Source organism: Peromyscus eremicus, chromosome 8a, assembly GCF_949786415.1.
Source record: "Peromyscus eremicus chromosome 8a, PerEre_H2_v1, whole genome shotgun sequence".
In the NCBI taxonomy this organism is placed as follows: Eukaryota; Metazoa; Chordata; class Mammalia; order Rodentia; family Cricetidae; genus Peromyscus; species Peromyscus eremicus.
In genome coordinates, this window is record NC_081423.1 from 98,003,033 (window position 1) to 98,014,876 (window position 11,844).

General features: G+C 55.3%; 1 protein-coding gene across 1 annotated transcript; it reads right to left on the reverse strand.

Annotated features, from left to right (window-relative positions):
- Positions 1 to 6,842: 6,842 nt before the first annotated feature.
- Trim47 (tripartite motif containing 47) lies at positions 6,843 to 11,309 on the reverse strand. Its single transcript, XM_059269824.1, has 6 exons — positions 10,601 to 11,309; positions 9,365 to 9,460; positions 8,871 to 9,101; positions 8,511 to 8,709; positions 8,014 to 8,088; positions 6,843 to 7,764 (listed from the first exon to the last, which is right to left on the reverse strand). Exons 1-6 carry the CDS (start codon positions 11,282 to 11,284, stop codon positions 7,124 to 7,126), a joined length of 1,926 nt encoding a protein of 641 aa, XP_059125807.1. The 5' UTR covers positions 11,285 to 11,309; the 3' UTR covers positions 6,843 to 7,123.
- Positions 11,310 to 11,844: the final 535 nt, after the last annotated feature.

The window sequence follows — 11,844 nt, forward strand, 5'->3', positions numbered from 1 at the left end:
ATGTTAGCATGGCAATGCTTCTCTCTCTAGTCCCCTGAACTGACACTTTCTAGTTCCACAGTTTTTGGTATTGAGATAAACATGTCCTCTGGTCCCATGAGAAGCAGGCACTATGTCCCTAGTTCAGCTTTCCACTTCCAGAACTCCTCAGAATGTTCTTCAATACTGGGGACAGGGAAGAAAGTTAAGACAGGAGGGAGGAAGGAAGGGAGGGAAGAAAGGAGGGAGGGAGAGAGGGAGGGAGAGAGGGAAAGAGGGAGGGAGGGAGAGATGGAGGGAGGGAGGGAGAGATGGAGGGAGGGAGGGAGGGAGAGATGGAGGGAGGGAGGGAGGGAGAGATGGAGGGAGGGAGGGAGAGAGGGAAAGAGGGAGGGAGGGAGAGATGGAGGGAGGGAGGGAGAGAGGGAAAGAGGGAGGGAGGGAGAGATGGAGGGAGGGAGGGAGGGGACAGGGAAGGGACAAAATTGAAGAGAAGAAAAGAAGCTGTGGATGTAGCTCACTTTGTGTGGCATTCTGGATGAGTTGTTGCCCATTGTGGGGAGCGGATAAAGTCCTGAGCAGTTGTGTGTTGCCGACATGGGCACAGCCATGTCAAGGACCATGATGCCTTGGATCCATGGAAACTGGCAAAGCCTTCTTCTCTGGGGAGGCTCATGGAACCCCTAAAGCCTTCCTCTCACTGACTACTAACCACAGCTTCCTCCTGGGATGACCACAGCCTGAGACCACACACCTACGGAAACCTCCCGGGAACAGCTAGACCCTCCTGCTTGTTCAGTGTATGCTGTAAAGCTACTGCCTCCACTTAGAAGAGAAACACTGAGTTTTTGACGTGCTACTCTTGGTGGTATATCTCTATCAGAGCACATGGCCCACCTGATCTCAGCTTTTCTGTGGGTGCGTCTGTGTGTCTGTCCTTCCTTCATTCCCTCATTGCCCTAGAACCAAGCCACAAAGGACTCAGTGTCCCAAAGTATTTACATACTTAGTCCAAGGTTGGAGGTGCCATTTGGGCAGTTTAGGAGGTGTGGCCTTGCTGGAAGTATGACCCTGAAGGTGCCCTTTGAGAGTTCAAAGGTTCACACTATTCCCAGTTTGCTGTCTGCTTGGTGCTTGCAGTTCTGCCTGCTATCACGTGAGCTCTCAGCCGGTCCTGCAGCCACCGCCGCCTGCCTGCTATCACGTGAGCTCTCAGCCGGTCCTGCAGCCACGGCCGCCTGCCTGCTATCATGCTTCCCACAGCAATGGCGATGGACTCATCCCACCAGAACTGCAAACCCCAAGTAAACTTTCTTCTGAAATTTCCTTGGTCAGGTTGTTTTATCACGGCAATAGAAAAGTAACTAAGACACTTGGTAGATGTTCGTCTGGCATGCATGAGACCCCAGGTGAGGGGACACTGGCCCACTGGGGCACGTGGCTCTGGCAGGCCTTGCCCTTTTCCCAAATCCCCTCTGCCTTGGTAAAAAACATTAGATTACATTCCTAAAGCTGGCTCCCAAAGTCTAGTCCCTTTATTTGGAGACTTCCTCCTCCTGAGGCTGACTACCAAGGTCCAGCTATCAAAGTATTGAAGTCCAGCAATCAAAACCCCCTTTGGCTACCTAATTAACATATTCAATCAAAATATACCACCCCATCCCATCCTATTCTAACAGACCTCCCCTTCTTCTCCTCCTAAAAATGACACCTGCAAGGTCATTGCTACTGTTTTCTGCCTGAGTCAGAAAGCAGTCATTTTAACTTCTCTTCCCCACTTAATAAAGGATCTCTGTGAAAACAAGTGTTTGGGTGTGGTTTGTGCCTAATCTGGGGTCCGAGAGGGAGGCCCCTGCAGGTTCCATCTCTAGCACCACACAAACCAGGCGTGGTGGCACACATCTTTACTACTGGCACTAGGGAGGCAGAGACAGTGATCTCTATGACTTTAAGGCCAGCCTGGACTAAATAACGGCTTCAAAGCCAACTAGGGCTACATAGTGAGACCCTGTTTCAAAATAAAACATTTAAAAAGGATGAGACCAGGTAGTGGTGGTGCACGCCTTTAATCCCAGCGCTCAGGAGGCAGTGACAGGTGGATCTCTGAGTCTGAGGCCAGCTTGGTCTACAGAGTGAGTTCCAGGGAAACGCTGTCTAGAAAAAAGTGAGTGGTGGGGTGGGGGGGTTGGGTAAGGAAAGTACGTAAAATATCAGACTATTCCTAGCCAGGCCAATGCAGGTTCTCTATAATGCTGAATCTGTGATGTCACAGACTTTGCCTAGCCGACTCTAAGTGTGCTAGGGAAGGACAGTGAGCCTCTGCATTCTAAGCCTACAATCTCTTGTCTGTCTGTCTGTCTTTTCATTTTATGTGTATGGATGTTTTGCCTGCATGTGTGTCTGTGTATCACATGTGTGCAGCGCCTGAGGAGGCCAGAAGAGGGCGTCAGATCCCTGGAACTGGAGTTACTGTGGTGAGCCACAGTGTAGGTCCTGGGAGCTGAACCTGTATCCCCCGAAGTACAGCAAGCGCTCTCTCTCTCTCTCTCTCTCTCTCTCTCTCTCTCTCTCTCTCTCTCTCTCTCTCTCTCTCTCTCTCTCTCTCTGGGGTTTCTCTGTGTAGTTTTGGTGCCTGTCCTGGATCTCGCTCTCTAGACTAGGCTGCCCTCGAACTCACAGAGATCTGCCTGGCTCTGCCTCCCAAGTGCCGGGATTAAAGGCGTGCCATCTCTCAGTCCTCTTTTGTTTTTTTGTTTGTTTGTTTGTTTGCCAGTGCTAGGGATGGAATCTCTGACCTCCTACACGCTAGGTAAACGTTCTGCCTCTGAGCCACTTCCTGGGGCCCTGTCCTGCGGGTCTCTGGCATCCATCAAAAGATGGGATTGTACAGAAGGGAGCGGCCTTAGCTTCCAGATTCTTCTTACTGTTGCCACCGAATGTGCTGGCTGTAGGACTGGATGGGACAGTCACTCTGCAACTGAAAGTTATTTTCCATCCTGGGCCCCCAAACAAGCTCTAGCCCTGCGGTGCCCTCTGCAAACCTCAGCCGCACCCAGCTCAGCCGGTCTTCCCGCCAGGCCCTACAGCTTAGCCACAGGCTCTGCGCAGACTCACAGGCTCTGTCCGGGAGGATTGGCAGCAAGCATGCTCTGGAAAAGGGCAAGAGCAGGGCCGCGGGCCTCTTCCCTCCTGGAGCGCCGGGACCTGGCAGGGTGCGGCTGCCAAGAGCAAGTGAGGCACAAGTCCATTCTCAGCCGGTTGTTTGCGCTCTGGGGCTTATTTTCCCACAGAAACAAAGCTCAAGTGGAGGTTGGCTCCTTGCCTGGCTCCAAGGAACTGTTACTGAGTTCACAGCTACAGCCTCAAACCTTCACCCCTCCACATTGTCTGGGACTAGCTGGGGCTCTAATGGGAGCTTCTGAGACCACAGACCCACAGGCACCGCTGCCGAGGCTCTGGGGCTGTGGGAACTGGGCCCACAGAGAACACAGTTCAAGCTCCCCACCCCCTCCTTTTGGGGGTGCTAACCCAGGGCTTCTTGTCTCTAAGGCTCATGAACTTCATCCCGAGAACTACTCACCAAAGCCATGGGGTAGAGAGAGTGTCCTGAACAGGGGAGTCCTGGGCTACCATCTAAGTACTCAGGCTTTCTCATTTATAGACGGCAATGGGGCCAGATCCATAATTCTCTAGCTTTTTCTCTTTCTAACATTTTCTCATGGTGGTGTATGCCTACAGCTCCAGCCAGTACTTAGGAGTCAGAGGCAGGAGAATTACAGGGACTGAAGGCCGACTTGGGCTACACAGCGCATTCCAAAGACAATGTGGGCTGCAGAGTGAGACCTTTTCTTCAAAAGAAAAAAAAGTTTTTAAAGGGGCTGGAGAGATGGCTCAGAGGTTAAGAGCACTGCTTGTTCTTCCAAAGGTCCTGAGTTCAATTCCCAGCAACCACATGGTGGCTCACAACCATTTATAATGAGATCTGGTGCCCTCTTCTGGCCTGCAGGGATATGTGCAGGCAGAACACTGTACACATAATAAATAAATAAATCTTTAAAAAAAAAAAAAAAAGTTTTTAAAGCATCTTTTGTTTTTGTTTTGTTTAAGGTAGGCGCTCACTCTGTAGCCCAGGCTGGCCCAGGCATCTGAATATCCAGCATCTTGAGTGCACGGTTCCAGGTGTGAGCTACTACCCTGGGCTTCAAGCAGTTTTGACTAAAACCGATTAAAGCGTTGGTAAAGCTGGTGGAGGGATAGACCCCCCTCACACTGCCTATGTGGCAGTGGTGGCCCACATCATGCAGCTGTATTTCTTCCCACCTCTTCCTTGAGGAATGCTGGGGAAAGAGTCACAGGGCTAGACACAGCCACCCCTGCACAAGTATTCAACCAGACAGACATGTACACATACAGGTACACACAACATACATGCATGCATGCATACATGCCTGCAGACAGACACTAACTCACTCTAGCATTAGCTTAAGGTCTTGGAGGAAATGCAGAACTGTGCATAACATTCCAGACTGGATTAGGGTGTGTGGTCTGAACCCTGGGGCTTCTCAGCTCCCTGTGAAGCCATGGGCAAGCCGAGACCACTCTCTTCTCCATTTTGAGCTGTAAAGCTTTATCATGTAGACTAGGGATAATGATTTATCATCATTATTATTTCTTTCCCTTTTTTTACACTTATTTATTTATGTGTGTGTGGAAATCAAGAGAACAACGTGCAGGGGCTGATTCTCTTCTACAATGTAGGTTCTGGAAATCAAACTCAGGTCACGGGGTGAGAGCATTTACCAGCTGAGCGGTCTCGTCACTGGAGACAGTCCTCGGAAACTGAAAGTCACTCTATAAGCAAGACGCGTATGAGCGGTTGAGACCATAGCCACAAATGGTGGAGCCGGATCCCAGCGGGGAAGGAAGCTCTAGGCCTGTGAGGCCCCTGTCTGCCATACTTACATTCCGGGGCGTGCCAGGCCTTTCTGCACTCGGAGTAGAGGGTGGCAGCAGCAAGAACATGCCGAGCTGGGTGAGGAGAGGAGACAGCCCAGGTGGTCTAGGGATGCCAGGGCGCTGAGGAAGATGAGGCTGTCTGCAGGTGAGAAGAGACTCTAGGAAGCCCGAGCTGGCCCACTGTGGGAGACAGTGGAACAGCCTCCTCACAGCCCCGTGGTTGAATGTCCTGGGACCTGTGGGACCTGTGGCTGCCATGGGAACAGGGCTAAGAACTCAAAGCAGCAGGAGCAGGGAGGCCCCACCCGGAAAAAAAACATCCTGGTTGCTGGGGCCAGGCAGGCTCTGTGGGAGGGGTTATTTTTAGCAGTTTAGGCGGCTGGGGCTGGACTTGTATGGCCTTGCTGTCTGGCTGCATAACACACCCATTGTCCTGTCTGACCTTGCATAGCTGTTAGGAGGCCTCTCTGTCTGCCCCTTGCCCTCTGGGGTGCACCCGGGCTACAAAGAACCTAGAGAAGGAGCTGGCCTGGAAACACAGCCGCTCTGCATAGCCCAGGTTATCCCAGACAGGGAGAGAGTTTCTGGGGTGGTGGAGGGCACTGGGTCTTCCTGAACACCAGCCAGAGGCTCTCCTCCTGAGGCACAGGGCCAGAGGTCCCCGAGAGCTGGAGCAGGGCTAGGATGGGTGCAGAAATGTGACGACCCAGAGGACATAGACCCTTTTATTGTAGGTGTCCCTTCATTCCAGTCACACCCTGGGTGGTCTCTGCAGGGGCTGAGGAGTGTGTGTGTGTGTGTGTGTGTGTGTGTGTGTGTGTGTAAGAAGCCAGGTTGTCTTTCCATTTCTCTCGCCCACACCCAGGCATCCGGCTCAGCTCTTGGCTTTGGGTGTGTGACCTCTGTTTAATTCTGGATACAACACACACAATACAAGCCAGAATTGGCTTGTAGCATCAAGGATGAAAAATCCTGCAGGGGGTACCCTCCCGCATTCAAAGCTAACATGAGCAAGGAGGATGACTATGGAGCTGGACTCGGGGAGAAGCCACCTGACTGGCCCTGCCTAGAGCTGGGGTGCTGCTGAAGGACAGACAGCATGTTTCAGCCCCCTCCTTCTGGGCCAAGGGAGCTCTACTCTCTCCTACCTGCTCATTCTGGTGTGTGTGTGTGTGTGTGTGTGTGTGTGTGTGTGTGTGTGTATGGAAGGCCTCAGATGTGTCTCTGCAGACATTCACCTTATTTTTTAAAATTTTTTCTATTTTATGTGCCTGCTTGTTTATCTGTGTGAGGGTGTCAGTTCCCTTGGAACTAGAGTTACAGACAGTCGTAAGCTGCCATAATGAATGGGGGATTTGAACCCAAGTCCTCTGGAAGAGCAGCCAGTGCCATTAACTGCTGAGCCTTCTCTCCAGCCCCCATCACCTTACCCTTTGAGATAAGGTTTCTTACCTGAAGCTCACCTATTAGGTGAGGCTAGCAGCCAGCACAGCTGAGGGACCCGCTTGTCTCTATCTCTCCAGTTCGGACATTGCAAATAGGATTCTTTCCTGGAGCTCGAACTCAGGTCCTCTTGGTGCGAATGTGTCGAGCACTTTCCCAGCTCTGCTATCGCCCTGCTTGTCTGTTTTTACGCATTTGTTTTTATTTATTTACTGTATGTGCGTGAGTTTCTGCCTGTGTTTGTGGCTCATGCACCAGGACATGCAGTTAGAGGCCAGAGGACAGTTTGTAGGAGTCAGTTCTCTCCTTCTACCGTGTGTGGTTCAGGAATCAAACTCAGATTTTGATTGGACTTGGAGGCGAGCACCTTTTCTGACAGAGCCGTCTTGCCTGCCCCTATTCTCAGATCTTGAAGGCTGAAAAGTCAGGAATTTCTGGTGGATGAGGAATGAAGAAGGGAGTCATGTAGTCAACGAATGTTTATTGAGCACCTACTGTGTGCCAGGTAGTTCTAGAGACCTGGAGAAGAAGGGCTGGGGCAGTCTGAAGTTGTCCCAGCTCAAGGTCTCTTCCCAAAACAAGACCTGCAGGGGGGCTGGGGACCCCTGCCTTGAAAAGTGGAAGGTCTAGTTACAGAAAGCAGAGACCTGTAGAAGCGAGACAGCTGGGAGTGGGGGGTCTCTAAGACTGGTGCCTTCTCCCAGGAGATCTGGGCAAGGCCTCTGCAGGATGAGGCAGTCCTTCATCACCTCCTCTTCAGGACAGATATGCACGATTTCTTGAGGGGCCCAATCTGCAGATGGGCGTCCACACTCTCCAGGAAGAAGGCAGGCTTGAGCCTGTGACTGAAGAGCCCTGAAAAGTGGCTGTCCAGGCGACTCTGGAAAGGGTCAGTGGGGGAGGCCAGGGCACCACTGCGGCGTGGCCGGGAGGCTTTGAGCCTGCGAAGAAGGCTCAGCTTTCCGTCTCGAACAGCATAGAAGGCCAGGGCGTGCTCAGCATACTCTAGGCAGACCCCAACCGTAGGTGAAAAGGCATGGGGCAGTGGGGCCTCCAGCCCACAGAACCAGACTGAGAATCCACGCCCATTCCACTGCAGACAGCATGAGAGTGCATTTCGGCCCAGCCGGCCCCGGTCATAGGGCTCTTGCGGAGAGAAGCCCTCGGCCATGACGCCCACACTGACCCATCCCTCGATGATCTCTACCTCCCAGTAGTAGGTGCCCCGGTCCAGGGCACCCTCTCCTAGCACCTGCTCACAGTGCGTGAAGCGAGTGGGTGACTCCGGGTAGTTGATGGGACATAATACCCTCTTGACGCCTTTGGTTCCAAAAAGCTGCAAGAACTTGTCCGCCGTATCACTGTCCAAGTCCACGATGTAGGCAACTGACCCCATGGATGGGAAAGAGACACAGATCACAGCCAAGCTCGGATGGGACAGTCCCCCACAGGGACCCACCTCCCCCAAACACAGCCTCGTCCTTCCTCAGAACCACTGAGACACACACTAATGGGGACCACCCATGGAGGTGACCTTGTCCACCCTAGAGATTAAGGGGAGGGTTCCCAAGCTCTGTGTTTCTGAAGCCTTGCAGCTGACAGAGGCGCTTTGGTAGCGTTGGGCTGGCTACTTACACTTGAGGAAGTAATCCCTGGGAGCCTCACTCTCCAGCAGGTTGGTGCTGTCAGGGTCCTGGGACTCCACATCAGCTGCAGAAGGAGTGGTGTGAAAGCAACCTCTCTGGACCACCTGTGGCTGGCTGCCGGGCTACCCTCGGTAGTGCCCACTCCCACCTGTGGTTGTAACTCCCTCCACCTTTCCTTCCAAAGGCCCCAGCTACTTGGTGACAGACACACTCGTATGGGCCGTGTCCTTGTGCATGTGTATCGCTTGAGTTCTCCCACCCTGGCCTCCTTGTGTGCAAGGCCTTGATCTCTCTGAAGTTCGTGGGAGAGCAAGAAGAATCACTTCGGGGGTTGGGGTGGGGATGGCTTCAGTTCCTGGCAGGATTAGGGTCCCCTCCCCCAGGGCCAGACACCTTTCCTTCCTCCACTCCTGGATGGACACCAGATCTGGGGGCCCACACGGTGTATCTGGGGAGGGGTGTGAGTCATCTGGGAGGGGCACCCACCTTCTGAGCCTCGTTTCTGCAGTTCATCCTCGTCACTGCTCATCCCCCGCAGCTGCTCCCACTGCCTGGCACAGGCTGAGACCAGGATGTCTCTCAATGCTCTGACCACTTGGGAGGACTTGGTGAAGCTGAGTTCCCTGGGGGGCCCAGGGCCGGGGCCACACCCCTCCTCCAGGGCCAGCCGTAATGCCAGGAGCTCCTGTGCCAGACAAATGCCCATTAAGGCTCTGCTGGCCGTAGCTTCTCCCAGCCAGGGAAGGTAGCAACTGTCTTGGAAGGCCAGGTACCCATCGCCTCTGCCATCATTTCTCACCCCCACCCCCTCACTCCATCCCCCTGTGGCTCATGAGCCATCCTCACCTGTAGGAAGCTGACTGAGTCAGCTTCTGGAACCTGACTGAGGTTGTGCCGTGCCCGGCTCAGACGGTTTCGCTGTTCCTCCTGTCTACGCAGGTCACCCTGCGAGCGGCCCAACATAGTGGCCTCTCCCTCCTCGATGAACCCCAGCACCTCGGTCTGGAAACTCTGTAGGGTGGCTGTGGCCTCGGCAAACATCTGGCTCACCCTCTCTCGCTCGGCCACAGCTGCACTCTGCAGGATTGGGCGGTGGAGGCAAAGACCCAACCTGGCTACAGTTTCCTTCTCTGACTGTGTGTGCCCACCTAGCCCCACTAGGAGGACCAGCCCAAGCTCTGGGTCTAAGCCAGGTCTCGGGAAACAAGGTGTTCCTGCCTAGTAGGGTTGAGCAGTCTCTAATCAGGGCATGTCTAGAGTGGGTGGTACATACTGGAAACTTATGCCCAATTTCAGAGGCCTGCTTCAGGGGTGCACAGGGGATTAGGGTGGGGTCTGACCTTGATGAGGGCCACAGTACGGCGGGACTGTGCAATGCTGGCACCCAGTTCATCCATCCGGTCCTCCACGGCACTCAGGACTTTGGGCTGCTCAGCCTGTGGATTGGGCTTTGTGAGTCTGGTGTCTGATGACAAAGGTCTCTGACCAGCTCTGTGAATGGAGGGACTGAAAGTGGCTGTGATACTTTAGAATATGCCCAAAGCACCTTTGGCCAGGCTGGTGCCATTCCCAAATGCCTGGCAAGGAAGCGGGCTGTGGGCATCTGACTACCTGTTGACCAAAGAAGCCAGTATAGGGGGCCACCTCAGGTTCTTGATTTATTTGGGATTTTCCCCTCAGTGGGGAAGAGGTGAAGAGGGAGAGCGTGGGGTCGGGGTATGACTGAACGAGGAGGAGGACACTAAATAATCCCGGGGATTAGCTTCAAAAGAGCCTTCACCCCCAATCCAGCTCTGAAAAATGGGGATTCCGGGCAAATCCCTTGGGTCTTATGAGTCACAGCTCTAGGCAGGAGAGACGGAAAATCCCAAAGCCAGAGGCGCCAAGACCGGGATGGAAGCCAAAGGAAACTGGGGGTGGGAGGTAGTGGGACACTGGGCACATGCTCCCAACGGCCCCAGAATATTCGGACAGAGAAGTTCTGTGTGATCAGCCCAACCTCCATCGCGCTCCTGGTGCCTGCCACACCCATCCACAGTGGCTGACTCAGTCCAGGACAAATCTGAGTTGGGACCAGCAAGAAGAGCTCCGCAGCCATGGGGCCACGCCCGCAGCCAGCCACTCCTGGTCCCCACCGGCTCCAAGGGTCTAACCCAGGTACCTCTCTGGCTTTACACTCACACTGACCCAGTTACACACACACACACACACACACACACACACACACTTTCGGCTCTTTGCCATTTTTTCATCTACTCAGTAGTTGCTTCTGACTCCGCTTCCATCCACACCAGCCCTAGCAAACGACACTATAGACTGGAAGCAGTCACAAAGATCCCCAGGTTAGAGGGGGAAACTAAGGCAGAGCCTATTGAGTCAGAGCGATGAGACCTACGCAAAGGTGAGAACCAACTCCACAAAGTTGTCTTCTTAATCTCCACGTGCACATCCACAATAATAACAAAACAAACAAACAAATAAAAGGCACAGCCCGAGAAGAGTGGGGGGACTAAACAGCTCTCCTGCCCCGCCGGTCGCCCATCTCCACGTGCCCGCTCAAGGTGCCCACGCCCCACCTCCTGAAGCGCGCGCTCCTGCTCCAGCGGCACTAGCTCGTGGCCGCGATGCTCCTGGGCGGCACAGGCCTCGCACAGGCACACTCTCTCCACGCGGCAGTAGCGCTCCAGCGGCCGCAGGTGGCGCGGACACAGGCTCTCCTCCAGCCGGCGCAGCGGCGGCACCAGGCGGTGGCCGCGCAGTGCGGGGCTGCGTTCGTGCGGGGCCAGATGCGCAGAGCAGAAGGAGGCGAGGCAGGAGAGGCAGGAGAGCGCGGCGGGCAGGGCGGCGCCCTCCGGGCACGCGTCGCAGCGCACGGGCTCTTCGGCGGGCCAGGGCTCGGGCGCGCAGGGAGCCGATGGCTCCGGAGCAGTAGGGGGTGCGCTGGGCGCCGAGGGTTCGGGCGTCGCGCCCCGGGCGGGGCCTGAAGCCGGGGCGGACATGGGTCCCGGGCCCGAGCCCTGGCGGAGTTGCAGCAGCTCGGACAGCGTGTGGTTCTTGCGGAGCTGCAGGCCGTCGGGGAAAGGCTCCTGGCACAGTGGGCAGCGGGCCGGACCTCCGGAACCACCGTTGCCGCCCGCACTCCGGTGCGGCCAGAGCGCGCCCAGGCAGGCGAGGCAGAAGTTGTGGCCGCAGGGCAGTGTCACCGGCTCCCGGAGCGGTTCCAGGCAGATGGGGCAGCTGAAAGGCCCGCTGCCGTCCATGGCTCCGCAGCTGCCCGGGCACCGCCTGTGCTGCTCCCGCCTGGGAGGGACCAGGGACGGTTCGCGCCCGGCACCGCCCCCTGGGGCCAAGGCCAAGGGTCCAGCCCCCTCCAACCCCTCCGCAGTTCTGCCCGCCCCCAACGCGGCCAGCCGCTGTACCACCGGTCAGCAGACACCGGTCAGCAGCCCGCCTGCCTTCCAGGGTCACCCGACCCTCTTGAGCCCTCCACCCGTCGTCGTGGGGGGAGGCGGTGGCACTGCCAAACGGGTGTGAAAAGGAGAGGACGAGGACCGAGGACGCGAGGGGATGTATGGGGAGGAGGCTGGGAGGGCATCCGACCTCCATCCCCCCAACCTTGGTCAGCCCGGTGCCTCGGGAGAGGTGGGAGGGCACAGCTGTGTCGCCAGTACCTTTGCCCTCCACACCCCTCCTGAGTACAGTTAGCAAAGTTCACGAGTTGCTGACATATAGAAAAAATTACTGCTAGTGTGTGTCTGTTTTTGCCCCCTAGAGACTCTATTTACCCGCGCTGGGGAACTTGGCCTTGTCTAGATCTGAA

Coding starts and splice junctions, on each gene's coding strand:
- Trim47 (XM_059269824.1), bottom strand. CDS start 11,284: ATGGACGGCAGCGGGCCTTTCAGCTGCCCCATCTGCCTGGAACCGCTC. Junction 9,461..10,600: donor AGGAGCGCGCGCTTCAGGAG/GTGGGGCGTGGG, acceptor CCCAATCCACAG/GCTGAGCAGCCCAAAGTCCT. Junction 9,102..9,364: donor GTACTGTGGCCCTCATCAAG/GTCAGACCCCAC, acceptor CCAATCCTGCAG/AGTGCAGCTGTGGCCGAGCG.